This window comes from Gymnoscopelus braueri (genome assembly GCF_963280865.1).
Source record: "Gymnoscopelus braueri genome assembly, chromosome: 21".
Classification (NCBI taxonomy): Eukaryota; Metazoa; Chordata; class Actinopteri; order Myctophiformes; family Myctophidae; genus Gymnoscopelus; species Gymnoscopelus braueri.
Window position 1 is genome coordinate 48,132,769 of NC_137623.1, and position 15,562 is coordinate 48,148,330.

A 15,562-nucleotide genomic window follows, 5' to 3' on the forward strand; every position below is an offset into this window, starting at 1 on the left:
AGGCTTATTTGTCAGCTATAGTGTAACCCCAGAGGTGTGTGTGTGTGTGTGTGTGGTGACAGTTTCCACTGAATTGGTGTGTGTGTGTGTGAGTGAGAGACCAGGCAGGGATTATTATCGATGGTCTATGCAGGGGTGTGTGTGTGTGTGTCTGTACTGTAGTGCATGGAATTTTACCCTATGGCCCACACCGCCTCAGACAAGCTGACCACGGAGATGCAACACTGCATGCAATGCAAATCGTAGCCATGGTGACAGTTGAAACTACACATTTAGCCACCTCCAGCACAGCAGGGGTTGTAGTTTATAATCTGTCATAATTCAAACGTTACAAACATGGTATACCTGGCTGTCTGACTCCAAAAGTCGCCCGCCACTTGCATAATTCAGCACACAAACAAAGGAGGCCCTTTTCAAATAGAAAAGTACTCTTGAATGATGGACCAGTTACCTGCCAAAGCTGCCTGTTAACTAACTTACCATGCATGCAACCGTCAAATAACTAGCGTTAGGCTGGTGGCAGTTTTTTTTATCCAGGCCGCTGATAAATGTGTCAAAAGCATTTTAACTCACCCAGTTTAAAGGCATAGTATGTAACTTTGCCCTGTGTTTATATACAAAACATATATACATTTCATTTTTTTACCAGCTCAGTGGCTCTTGTGGTGAGACTGGGAAGTCGGGGTTCAATCCCCGGCTGGGTCATACCAAAGACTCTCAAAATGGGACCCCATGCCTCACTGCTTGGCACTCAGCATCAAGGTTTGGATGGGGGGTAAGTCCCTGTGACATGCTAGCCTCACGCCCTATGGGCCTCAGGGCTCGGCAAGGCTTACTTTTACTTCTATACATTTTTTACCCATCTACATCTATACCGGCAGTTATATATCAGCCACTGGAGTAGTGTGGTGGTGTTTACCTGCAGAAACACACGGCCCTCTCGCTGTATTCTATTGGGGTTTTCACTGTTTGCTTTGGTAGCACAAACATCCCCGTCTACCAAAACAAACAGTGAAAACACCAAAATACAGCGAGTGGACAGTGTGTTTCTGCAGGTAAACACCACCACACTACTCCAGTGGCTGATAAACTGCTGGTATAGAGGGAAATGATTGTTAAAAAAACGTGTTTAGCCATGCCATTCACACCCAGGCTTCACTGTTGCAAGTAACATGACTCATTAGTGACTTGTCAAACCTGATGAAGACGGCACCAAAGTTGCAGTGACCTTAAAATGATGTAAAAGCAGCTCATTGGCTAAATATCTACCCAATATATCCCTTGATCAACTGGTTTGGTACATTGGATGTGCTGCAGGAAGGATTTAAGCCATACTCACCTGTTACACACCTGTTGTATTTGTTTAATAACAACACATGAGATCTACGAGCATGAAAGCTAAAGTAGGCTGTGAATTTAATTGATTTAGGCCCTCTCCCTTGGGCTGGTGTTTGCTCAAGACCTTGATGTTAGATAGGAGAGTGTGGAGGGCAGCGATTCAGGAGTCCCGAGTTGGTGTTGGCTAGACCGCACTCTCATATCGCATCGGTGTTTGTAACTGTGGGATGTGAAGCTCTAAGGCAGTATTATGGGGTCACATTTAGACCTAGTTGGATATGGTTCAGTATAGCTGTAGTGGCTCTGGCCTGCAGAGGATGCAAGAATTGGACGTATAGTGGCCCCCAGAGGACGGCAATCGGATGTAGTGTCCCCCAGAGGACGCCGGTAGCCCTCCCTGCAGGCGTGGTTGTGTAGCCTTAAGCCTTATGGGGCGTGGCAGGCAGCACGCCATGGGGCTCACACACTAGCCTGAAGCCCTGAATAGCAGATGGCAGCCAGTCACAGACCCACTACATCTATTGTCTGTCAGCATAAAAGCTCTCCTCCTGCTGAAATGAATATCTAGGCCTATATCCCTTGTCTTGCTGCAACGTAACAGCTAGACAGCTATTTAGAAACACAAGGAGCTCTGTTTTTGCTTACCTGATTAGACACGTGTGTGTGTGTGTGTGTGTGTGTGTGTGTGTGTGTGTGTGTGTGTGTGTGTGTGTGTGTGTGTGTGTGTGTGTGTGTGTGTGTGTGTGCACATGATGTGCTGTGAGATGGATGCTGCTGAAACGCATGCAATGCTTCATTGAATGATAACACAATTAGGATGACAGAACTCAACATACTAGCTGTTGTCAATGTCAAGCTACAGTACCAGGGTTATTAGGAAACATGGAAACGGTCATTGGCAAGTAGAAATGAATGGGTGATGAGATCCCCCCCCCCCCCGCGCCCTCTTCTAGAGCCAGAGCCATGTCAGGTTTTGGGGTCCGATGCAGATCTCCATGTTTGGGGGGTTTCCTAGCCCACAGTTACTGGTGTTTTGACCGATATGTTGTCAAAAAGTGTAACATTTTCTAATCAATTTGGAAAAGTAAAACGGATTAAAGTTTGTATTTGATAGAAATAACAAATAACTTTTTGATGAATATACTCTCTCAATTAAATTAAACTGCAATACCGGTATATGCAAATAATGTATTGTACAATGAACATGCAAACGATATCACGATATTAGGCCCACGATAACAATATATATCACGATATTCGACGATATTCGATATATTGCGATATCACGATATTCGATATATATTGCAAGACATTTCACCAACGATATATCACGATATCTGAAAATATCGATATATTGCGATATCACGATATATTGCATGAAATTTCACCAACGATATATCACGATAGTCCTTGTATTCAATTCATAAACACATAAAATAGCACCAAACAGTTCAAAATCATCATTACACAAATACAGAGTAGGAAAAAAAACGTATCACAAACCTTTTTTTTTTAAAATTATTATTATTATTATTATATATATTTATAGTATAGTATATCGATTATTTATCGTGGGAGAAAGTATCGCGATATATCGCGAAATCGATATATCGTCCCACCCCTAATACATACACAGTTAATACCTCCTTAATCACACCCTCTAATAATTTATATTACGGAAAGGAATGGAGGGACTTGGATCAAGGGCCTGTCTCTCTACTTTCTTTTCTCTCTGGATTCATATTTATATTCAGATAAATAAGGTGTTCCCATGTGGTCTGGAGTGATCTTTAACATTGTTGTCTTGTCATCAGAATGACAAGACTTCCCTGTGTTACAGAGAGGTCCTGTTGACAAGGTCAGACATGGCTGCAGCATCTGTCTGTCTGCCCACTGACACAAACCATTTAGATTGCCAAGATCCCAGGTAATTATTGTTATTCAGTCAGACAACTCTGATTTTTTTTAGCATAAAAAAGATCTGAAGCGTAGCTTGGCATCAGACCTCTGTCTCTCTATTCATTCCCGGTAAGCATGAAAAATGTATAATTAAGTGATATACATATGCACAGGGATAATTACATGGAATTAATTAAGACCCCAAATGGGAATATAGAAACATGCCTACAGGTGGATGCTGGGAGGCGGTGGGATTGTAAAACTGCATTGGGCAGCAGCAGCAGACAGCGAGGCAATGGACAGCAGAGAGGCAGCACAGCAAGCAGCGAGGAATGATCAGCAGGTAGGCAGGGAGGTTTAAATAGCCTGTCCTGATCAGGTGAAGAGTGCATGTGACTGCATGGTCACCTGATCAGGGTTTGGCGCGCTGCCTTGAGTGGTCTGCCTGATCTAGCTCTGCAGGCTTGGCATCATATGTTTATTTCCTCCTAGAGAGAGAGAGCCATCCAAATGAACAAGCAAACAGAGGCCCCTAATGTTATGCTCTTGGTTCTTCATCTCTGTGGGTTATGATTTGACTTGGTGTAACATTTTCAGATGGTAATTCATGTTGGGTTTGGTTGACTAATTTAGTTGATTTTCTGGTATAGTAGGTTGTTTGGCAATTGCCAATTTTGTGTGTGTGTGCGTGGTGTGTATGCCCCCCTCATAGTTGATTAGTCGTCGATTAGCCTCTTAGTCCATTTTGTCTAAGTTGACCAAGGTGTGATATCAGATCAGACATGTTTATTTTCCGTTGCTCAACGACAGGGCTGAACCCTTATTGGTGCCATATCTTTGATCAAATGGTCATATGTGTAACTGTAATTAATGGCCCCTGTGACAATGTTGTTCCTCTGTGAGCCTGATGGACGGGGAGATCATCATAGGTTTTACAATTTTAACTGATAAATTATTAACTGACAATGAAATGATCAGCAGATAAGTCCTTTTGCATTATTGGAGTAAATGTCTCTATCCGGGAGTGTGACGAATAAAGCGATCCAAATATTCACCCATGGGTTGACACCAAGGTCTCAGAGGAACTTGCCCATCGGGCAAGTTCAGGTCACGTTGCCCAAAGGTCATGCCCACTTGCCCGAAAAGTAAATCGTCATTATAAAATGAAAGGTAAAATTTAAATTATCATTCTTTTTAACACTTTTTATTTTATTTTATACTTGCGATTTCTGGGGCTGCATGATATGGACACAATTTCATACCTCAATATTTATGCCAAATATCTCAATCAAACTGTCAGGGCAACCTGAACGCAAACTCCATCTGCCCGACCGTTTTATTTACCTGCCACGGGCACTCGGGCAACCGTTAGTGTCAACCCCTGTTCACGTTGTATGGATGTACTCAGTCATGACACAAACAGCAGTTTAAATTCATGTGAATGTAATCACACAAAATAAACACTTCCGATGTTGAAGGACCATAAGAATGTCTCTCTGTTGGAGAGCCCTAGTGTGGTCAAATAAGAGTGCTAGGTCCTTCTTCATCTGTATCATGTCTGCAGCTGTGTGCTCTTGGCACTTCTGTGTCACATTGAAGCAGTCCTCAGTCACATCAGCCTGCTAATTAGCAGACCAGTAGCATGAATGGCTCTTCTCTCCCTTTCTCCCCACGTGGTAGTCAGTCTAGTTATAGGCTCATGTGATGCGCTACTCACTTACATCCTTGAATAAGGATGGTCCGCGTCGCTCACTTGGTTATGTTGTTTGTTTCCTCGTCCTTGGAGGAACAATTGTTCTACAGCAGGGGTGCCCACACTTTTTTAACTTGAGTTCTACTATTGAAATTGCCAGCTCAAGGTGATCTACCACTCGCGCGTGCATGAGTGGTAGGCATGGTGGTAGGCATGGTGGGCGAAATTTGCACGGTTTTGGATTATTATTTAATTTTTTGGTTTTTGGCTGGTTTTTGTTAGTTTCTTTTCCGTTTTTTGGTTACTTTATTTCGGTTTTAGGGTTAGGGTCAGGATTAGGTTATTTAATTATTATTTTTGCCTGATTTTACCGATTTATTATTTAAAAAAATGTAATTCATTCATTTTATTTACCAACCAACAAATAATTATTATCCCATTAATGAAAATACTTTTTTTTAAAATTTACCTATGGGGGCTAAATAACAACATTAAAGGCGGTTACACACCGGCGAATATGCGAATATAGGCCTACGCAAAATTCGGACTCGTTCCGAATAATTAAAAGACGCTTTTTTCGCTCCGCGAAACTGGTGTGGAAGCTTGCATTGACTTTATAAGGTTTTAAAAAAAGACGTATTATTCGCATGAAAGAAATCGCCCCGGTGTGTAAGGACCTTAAGGCATTAGGACTGTTTCAATATTTTTCCTGGCGCCCCCCCCATTTAGTGCCGCGCCACCGTTTTCTGCCACAGCGCCACCTAGAGCCTGAAAAAAAAAATTCAGCATTCAGGTGGTCTACCTGCGCAGCCTCTGCGGTCTACTGGTCGATCGCGATCGACGTAATGGGCACCCCTGTTCTACAGCCTACCTGTGACTGTATTAGACTTGTTATTACTATCTTTTATATTATCCTCATAATAAATAAATAATAAACAAACAAACAAGCTACCACGAATTCCATCCAAGACTGTTTGAGGTCGTAAGTTGGCTTTCTGTACAAAACCACTTGAGCTTGACTGTCTCACACAGTGGCAAACCTCATGCAGTCATCAGCCACACTTAAAGCACTCTGCCAAGCTAGTAGCTACCTATCAGTGTAACCTGTACTGTATGTGTATACTATCACTAATAGTGATAGTATACAGTACAGGTTACGTTCACTATTTCTCTTTTTCTCAACTCTCACTCCCTGTATCTCCCTCTTGTGAACACACATACACACACACACACACACACACACACACACACACACACACACACACACACACACACACACACACACACACACACTCACACTCACACTCACACTCACATACACACACACTCAGGTGCAGTTCAGTGGGAGCAGGGCGATTAATGACATTGTGGGAAAACTGGCTGGGATCCATGTCGCTCTTGACAGGCGCCTACTGCCTGCCTGTTCATATCTCTCTGCCCTTCCTTAGGGGTGTGTGTGTGTGTGTGTGTGTGTGGTGCACGCTTATGCTTGCTTGCACGCTTGAGTGTTTATACGTGTGAGGATATTTGTGTGTTTATGTCTGTGTGTACATTTAAGGTCCTTACACACCGGGGCGATTTTTTTCATGCGAATAATACGTTTTAAAAAAAACCCTTATAAAGTCAATGCAAGCTTACATGGAGCGAAAAAGCGTCCATGTAAGCGTCTTTTAATTATTCGGAACGAGTCCAAATCTTGCGTATATTCGCATATTCGCCGGTGTGTAACCGCCGTTACAGTTTACACCAGAGGTTGAATTCTTAGTAAAAGAAAGTCCCACTTGAGCCCCCGGCATCCGTATTTTGGGGGTAACATCAGCCAAAATTGCAGTTCTACATTCTACAAGCTATTTCAACTCACCCAGTTTAAGGGAATGTGTTTAGCCATGCCATTCACTAACATGCTTTGTTGCAACTAACACAAGTCAAACCTGAGGAAGATGGCACCAAAGTTGCCATCACCTTAACCACTTGAACCCCAGCATCCATATTCTGAAGGGAATATTAGCCAAAAATAGCCGATCTACAAGCTCATGTTGTGAGCTTGTAGATTGGCTATTTTTGGCAAAGAGATTTGACGTAGACAGGGAAAAAATGGTCCAAGTACAGACGCAACTCAGCCAGTTCAGTTTACTAAGGGCAGGTATACACTGTAGGACTTTTAAAGTGGTCGGGGAGTCATCTGATCGTTAAGCATTTCACACTACACAAGTCTCTTTCTTGAAATAGGCCGTCATATATCGTTGTGGTTTTCACACTATACGATTGATCGCCGACAAGGGATCACACACACTGCAGGATATTTCACAGGACTCAACGCCGAGAGTAGAGCCCCACAACTGCAGCAGGATCCCGTGGTACCCGCAGGTTCCAACGCAAATTCATACTGTGATGATGTCCAGTCTGCGACAGAGCCAAATATCAAACCTGCTAGATACAGTACCTAGAAAAGCTCCTACTGTGTTTAGTGTACTAGCCCTAAGTCTAGAGGGTTTAAGTGGTTGAACTTGTGTTGTATAGGTGGAACAGTTTTGTGTGTGAGCCTGTGTAGGCTATACACATAACCTTTATTAACTGCAATTCATCGTTTAAGCTTTCCTCGGGCAACTCATGTAAGAGGGGTTTCGATCCAATGTGTCACCCAGGCAATACAATGTTGCCCTCTACATTCTACTGCTAGAATGGATCAATCTCTCCCCACTCTGTCTCATTTTTTCATTCATTTTTGGCTTTCTATTATACTTTCCATCATCTCTTAGCTCACTCCACCTCACCACCTAGCACTCAGACCTTGTATCAGTAGTAGTTGTTGCCTGTTTAAATTGACACTAGTTATGTTATAGAGATATTGGCTACTCGTTCACACATTCTATTATGTTATGAAATGCATGTTGTTTACTTTTCCAATGTCCACAGATGCTAAGTAAGTTATTTAGATAGGTACATTATTTACACAGATGTTAAATGTTTAACTGCCAAACCTATTTACTTTGTAAAAGAACGGGTCACAATAATCGATTGATCATTCCTGAGGCTCAAAATCAAATTGTAATGTTTGACAGGCTAGTCTGCCATCCAAAGGCTGACCACAGTAACTAGTTCATTTATGTCTATATTTGATATTTATTTTCTGCATTTGGCCAATAGTTGTGTTGAAGTATACATGAACAAGTTAATAAGGATACCAAAATAAATGACATTATTCACTGATGAAGCTTTTTTTTATGGCTTAGTTACAGTAATTTAAAAGATGCACATGCTACTGTTTTTGCTTATTTATAAAAAAAAACGTTCTGAAGGATTATCTCAATCTCAGCACTGTTTGATATTAATAATGACAACAAGGCTGGAAAATAATTTGTGTGTGTGTGGGCGGCGATTATTTAACTAATCTGTTCTTAATAACAATAAATAAGTAAGCCTTGCCGAGCCATGTGGCCCATAGGTCAGGAGCCTATCGCTTGTTTCTGTAGTGTGAGTAATCATTGTTAGTATAGAGTGCCTGTTCAGTAATAGGGGTCTCCCCGTCTCTTCAGCTCTTTAATAAACATAAAATGCAGTTTTCTCTCCTGATACCTGACAATGCATTTTCTGTAAAGAGCTGGAGAGTCCACTGTTACGGAAAGAAAACACCAGCAATTATTGCTATCATAATATAGAGCTTTCTTTATTTTGCTTTTACAGAAGAAAAGGTACACTACTGTTAGGCAGAATGAATGTTGAATAGATTGTATTGTTTGTTTTATTGTGTGTGTGTGAGTGAGAGAGAGAGAGAGAGAGAGAGAGAGACACACACACACACACACACACACACACACACACACACACACACACACACACACACACACACACACACACACACACACACACACACACACACACACACACACAGAGAGAGAAACTGACAGACAGAACCGCCGTGAAGGTGTGTGTGCGTGTGTGTGTGTGTGTGCAAGAGAAATAACTTAGGTTTTGTGTGTGTGTGTGCGTGCCCAGCGGGGGTGCATCAGGGAAGTGTCATTCTGAAATGTCAGACCTGTCCCAGTGAGGACAATACACGCCAGGGGCTCAGGCCTGAAATGTCATCCACATAGCAATATACCTGCTTTTAAATCACACACACACACACACACACACACACACACACACACACACACACACACACACACACACACACACACACACACACACACACACACACACACACACACACACACACACACACACACACACACACACACACACACACACACACACACACACACACACACACACACACACACATACAGGGTCAGTGAACATTCTCACAGAGGGTGTGTATGTGCGTTTTGCAAGGTCATGATGAGGTCATGCAAATTAAACATTAAACAGCACACACGCACGCACACACACACACACACACACACACACACACACACACACACACACACACACACACACACACACACACACACACACACACACACACACACACACACACACACACACACACACACACTAGAAAGCTCTGCCTGCTCCCTCTTGTGCCAATCTTTAAGAAAAGATTGGCACAACAAGCTATAGCTATAGCTCAGCTAGGAAGAAGTGTTATGATTCAGCAGTGTTATTGATTTATTCATGTGTTAATTAATTAATTTTCATTCATTTGGGCCTAACCACCCTCCATCCCACAATATAGCAGCAAATCAATGCTTACTAGGCGTGGGCCTAAAACAGCCTACTGTGTGTACAAGTTATGCCTGATTTTGCACCTCCAAAAATAGCAGATGTACAAGCTCACACAATGCGTCGGAGGTACGATAGTAGATCGGCTGATTTAGCCTGACCTTGGCTTCACCTGGGCTGTCTGCATGTTGATGGTGGAGGACAAACACATTAGCATTGCAACTTGGAAGGGGAACCCTTGTGGGAAAACTAACACCGTTAGCTAAAGCTATCAGGTTAGCTTAGCTCAGTGAAATAGAAGCACAGGTGTGCTAAATGCCCGTTCAGGTTTTTTTCGTTGTTGTTGCTGCAGCTCTTTATTTTTCATTGGCTGTCACCAGTGGTGGAAGAAGTACTCAGATATTTTACTAATGTAAAAGTAGCAATACCACAATATAAAAATACCTAAAAGGCCTGTGTTCAAAATGTTACTTGAGTAAAAGTGCTAAAGTATTGGCTTCAAAATATATTAAAGTACCAAAAGTAAAAGTACTAAAATGAAAATTGCAGATCTACAAGCTCACAATGTGTCGCATCTCGACGTGTTGTGAGCTTGTAGATCGGCTATTTTCAAATAGCCTATTTATAAAATAGGGCTAAAGTGGTTAATGTATGTTTTATAATATAATAATTTATATCTGCAAAGTAACTAGTAACTAAAGTTTTCAAATAATTGTTGTGGAGTAAAAGTACTATTTCCTCTGAGATGTAACAGAGTAGAAGTAAAAGTACTGAAAACTGGAAATACTCCAGTAAAGTAAAACTACCTCAGAATTGTACTTAAGTACAGTACTTGAGTAAATGTACTTTGTTACTTTCCACCACTGGCTGTCACTAGGCCTGACACAATTAGTAGATCAGCTATGTGCACTATGTTTACACTATTTTGAAAGTATAAAATGATGAAATATGTCTGTAACTTCTTTATTTTGAAAGTATAAAATGATTAAATATGTCTGTAACTTCTTTATATATTTAAGTTATCTGCTCTGTGCAATTTCTTTTACGAAGCCTAAAAGGCAAACAGAAATGTAATTTATATTCATAATGTCGCAAGTAAGTTCACGATCGTGACAACAGAAGGATATTGTGTTGCACAAGATATCGGTTATTACAATAGTATATTGTTATTAGTTATCTCCAGGACGCTGATGGGGGGTGAGCGCGTCACTTAAAATCTCCAATGACGGTGGTAGGACAAAGGTTGGGGTCTCAGTATGGTTGTGAACCGGAGGGCTATGGAGCACTCTTGAATGGAAGGATGATGTAGCCCTATATTTCTTCTGATATAGACGTGAGGGTGTTTAGGCTCAACTCTTAATATGTGGCGGTTGGTGACTATACTTGCCTATATGACGTTATATGATTTATAGTCCACTCAATGGGGTTATTCGTCTGTGACTCTGTGGAGAATATATGTAGCTATTCCTCCGAACCTCTTGAGAATATAAGTGTCTATTCTCCCGTGGTCTCTCTGAGAATATTCCTCTATTCGTCTGGCAGCAGAGCACTGTCTCTAGGAAAAGGCTGACTTATGACTAGAGATGTGACGTGATGTGACGTCACGCTGGCATTGTGCCCAAATTAGGTGCTTTCATGCTGGGCGGCGGAATCCTTCGTTACACTAGCTGTCACATCATCATCTCACAGGAGTTGTGGTCTAGTGGAAACAATCTTTGTTGTCTTGCATCATCTTTGGCATGACAGATCTGTCAATCAATCAATGTGAGTTTTGCATGTAGACTCTCAACTTACCTTGTAGCTGTTAGACGAGAGGTTCTCAAAATGGGGTACACGGGGACCCCCAGAGGTCCTTGAGGGGGGTTCCAGGGGGTCTCCAGCAAAATGAGTTTATATAGCATCACAATCAGTTTAACCACTTTAACCCTACTGTGTATACATTGGCTATTTGAAAATATGCAAGCTTACAACGCGTCGCAACACGGTGGGTGGTGAGCTTGTAGATCTGTTATTTTTTTTTAAATCTTCAATAATTGCACACAAATCTAGTATGGGGTCCCTAATACAAAATATATTCAGATGGGGGTGTGTGGCCAAATACATTAATACATATGGGGGTCATTGACATGAACAAAATCTTGAGAACCACTAGCCAATGGATTCGTCTGGCTCAGACTGTCTGTGTGATGAATTTGGATCTGAGGCTAACCACTGTCTGTCTGTGTGTGTCTCTCTGTTCAGACCGAGCGAACAGCATCAGTACCTTGGACTCTCTGGACTTTGCCCGCTACTCGGATGACGGGAACCGGGAGACGGACGAACGAGTGGCAGGTAAGATGAAACGCACCTGTCCATACCTGAGGTGACAGAGCCATCGACTGCAGCCCTCCCACTCCTCTCTAAGGAACTACAACAGAGAGGAGGTTGGGAACATAGCAGGCAGGAACATCAACGCTACCATAAAGTTTACCGACCTTAAAATACATTTTCTGTTTTTACTAAAGAGCTGGAAAATTACTCAATTATTACTATGGGAATATGGAGCTATTTAACACTTATTTTAACAAATTAATATCAGTTGCAGTACATTTTAATAGTTATAGCTGTTACTTGAGCATTGCTAGGGCTAAAAAGCTGTCTGATCAGCCCTAACTGTGATGACAGTTGACACAATAGATGGACTGAACCGTCCGGGATGTTCTGTATTATTATTGTACATTTGACAGTGGAAGGTACTCAGGTTCATTGTAATGTAGACTAGACTTACTATTAAATGTTATGTGTGTCTTGTATCATATTCCAGTTCCAACAAGCCAGAGGATTTTGGATTGGGTGTTGTGGAGACTGGTCTCCTGAAAGGAGGCAGTATGTGTGTTATTTTTGGTACGGGGCCTGTACCAAGGCTGTTAGAATTCACACTTCTCCTCCTACCCCGAGGTTTGGTCGTGAGTCGTGACACACAGCACACAGTTCATTATCACTGTAAAGATAGATAACAGCCAGTGAGCTGTCTGACACCGATGCCATCGCTCCTTCTGTGAAGATTGTGGACATCAGCGATTCCCAACTGCGTATGGGTATTGCAAGTTGTCCCCCAAACAATTGGCAACCACTAAAATTGTAATGACAATATTATATACCATTAATATATATATTAAAAAAACGAATATTAATAATAATATTAAACAAATGTTGTAAAGTTAAGTGGTCAGTTGGGTGGGTGTTAAGTGGTCAGATTTTGTTAGAGCGCCGCCGCCCACTTGTTGAGACACTGCATGATGGCAATAAAGGCCTTTACCTATGGTGTGGTTTGTTTGATTAGATCCAGCTGGTTCACTGATTCACTGTCCTGTTGATATAAAGACTGACACTATGCTGTAAGCATGACACTTACAATATCGTTTGAGACTGTATGAAGGTGCGTTCCCACTGCAAGATAAAATAATTGTTCGAGCGGTGCAATACATTGAAAGTCAAGGCAAAGACCTGTTGCAACGTTGCATGGAGCGGCCCGAACGAGGCGAATGGGGAGACGCGAATGAAGTGTTCCGTCACCTCGGTATCTTAGCTACAGATTGAAAATCCCAAGTGAGGCGACGTTCGCTTCACGTTTACCAACGCTGACCAAACGCTACCAAAGTGAAGCGATTCAATCGACTAGAAAGAAATTGTATCTTGCGGTGGGAACGCACCTTCAGATTACATTTGTATTACATCGTCAGAAGGGATTATTGAAGCATATTCATGTGAACATATATATTTTTTAATTGATCACTGTTTAATAATATTCAGGTAATTTACGACTGAATGGATGCACAAGTAAGGCCACAATAACCATGCAGCAGAGACATGGTGATACCACAAACACATCATTAAGCAGACATTCTGCATTATTCTTTCTAAAGGATTTATAAACTGTCTCCCCTCCCCTGATTTGGCATCTTCACCCCCCCCCCTCCCCTCCCCCTCTAAGGATGGGACGATATGAAAAGTTCATGTCATGTTTAATGTGGCCAGAATAATTGTGATTAACGGTATTATTAACGCGATAATCAAAATATGCTTGAAGCTCTTAAAATGGTACCTCTTGAACCCCAGCATTCCTATTCTGGGGGGGGGGAACGTTCTGCAAAAAAACGCGTAGCTTGTATTGTTTTACTAATTGTATAGAGGGTTTAAGTGGTACCGGACATATGCAGCTTAGAAAAGTGAATGGATCACAGTGTATGACAGAGGACAATTTCACGATAAATTTAAATCTATGCGATATGATTTATTGTTTGTCTTTTAATCACTAAACGATATTTAGAATTATCTTCCCATCCTTACTCCCCTCCCCGTCCTTGCCCTCCCTCTCCCTCTCCCCTCCCTCTCCCCCATCTTGCCAAGATGTCCGCCCCTGGCTGTCTGACTCTGGGTTTTTTCTGGCTTTCCTCTGACGTTGATCAAACACCAGTGACCAAACACTGGACAAGTCACTCCATCCAGACTAGCTACTTCATTTTGTTTTTATTTCATTTATATCTCAACCCCCTTCAGTTGACCTGTTCTTGTTTGATCTTGATTTATTTAACTTTTGTCCCCCCATTTTCTTGCGGTTGCATCCTGTGCTCTCTTGATCTGAACAGAGGTCACATTGTTTTTAATAGGACAGTAAAGCATGTTGATCCCACATTAAAGTAATACAATTTGTGTTATATGGTTATATTCCATAGAATTGCGTACCCTACCACATTTGCACATATGCGTGTAGCAACACATAAACCTCGTTTCATTCTTTTGTTTCTATACTACAAAATCCATAATTAACACACTCCTGAAATGTCATTCAGGACCCATGAACTCTTGACCCAGTAACATTATAAGACATAGTTGGACCAGGTCTCGTGCTAGATCTTAAAGACCAGGTCACATGCTAAATCTCAAAGACTAGGAGGTCACATGGTAGATCTTAAGCGCACAGCTATGCAACATTTTCTTCATTTTCCCCCCTTTTTTTTGAAAGCTCATGGCTTCTTCTTAGTGTGTGTTATGTTTTAATTTATTTTCTCTCGACGTGTTAATTACACACGCAGGAGATCTTGTGTGGTGCCCCCCCCCTCTACTTAGTGTTACTGTATGTTATGTATAGCCTGATAGCCTGTAAATGTATTTTTCATACATTTAACTGTGATCTAATCACAACGATTCTCATAATTATGGTATATTATCTCATATGTCGCCGTGAACTTGTCTTCCAATGACATTCAGTAAGGCTTAAGAAAAATTTGTTTCTAATAATAATAATAATACTAATGTGGTGTAAATGATGATACAGATATTTTGATGTTTATCTTTTAAGATTGAGAGCTTGATATTTCATTATATTGATGTTTATCTAAAAGTAAAGATTTTGTAGTCGTGTTACCTTTCAAACATTTCGGCCTAAAGCATGGAAGCACAAGGCTGTCCTTTTTAAGTGGCTTGGATCCAAATAATTTATCATTCATAGTCAAGTGAACGGAGCCAAGTATTTTTTTTTTTGTATCTTGGGAGACAAAAATCCATTGTCAGACAGCTGGTAGATTATCAGATCAATAGTTTGACTACTTTTTTACTGTCCTCAGATCCTTTGCGTATCAGTGCACTGATGGATGGATGGAAGGAGGGATGGATTCATTCACTTTTGTCTCCTTGGTCCTAAATCAGTCACATCAGTGTTCTTACTGAGAGGGAACTGTGGGCAGGAAATCCTTCTGACATGTTTTAAAGGGGAATTTGTTTGTTGTTTACAACTGGGCTCTATTTTTAGCGCATCTGAGCCATGATGTGTGAGTGTGAAGATAATTGGAATTGGTCCATTCGGTCGCCTCTGGACATTCTGTGTCCAGATCGATTCGGTAATTATGCCGGGTTATGCATTTAATAAATAGTTTGAATTCTAAAAACAGGGCCCACGTTTAAAAAAAGAAAAGTCCCCTTTAATGC

General features: G+C 41.4%; 1 protein-coding gene across 7 annotated transcripts in view; it reads left to right on the forward strand.

Annotated features, from left to right (window-relative positions):
• relch (RAB11 binding and LisH domain, coiled-coil and HEAT repeat containing) overlaps positions 1–15,562 on the forward strand; it is an 85,412-nt gene that overhangs the window by 2,699 nt on the left and 67,151 nt on the right. For all 7 annotated transcript variants that reach the window (XR_013932363.1, XM_080417716.1, XM_080417717.1 and 4 more), the window contains exon 2: positions 11,837–11,926. Coding sequence is in view for 6 of the 7 variants with exons in the window: in XM_080417716.1 (XP_080273842.1) it covers positions 11,837–11,926 (90 nt within the window). In the remaining variant the exon portion in view is untranslated. The remainder of the gene's footprint in view (positions 1–11,836; positions 11,927–15,562) is intronic.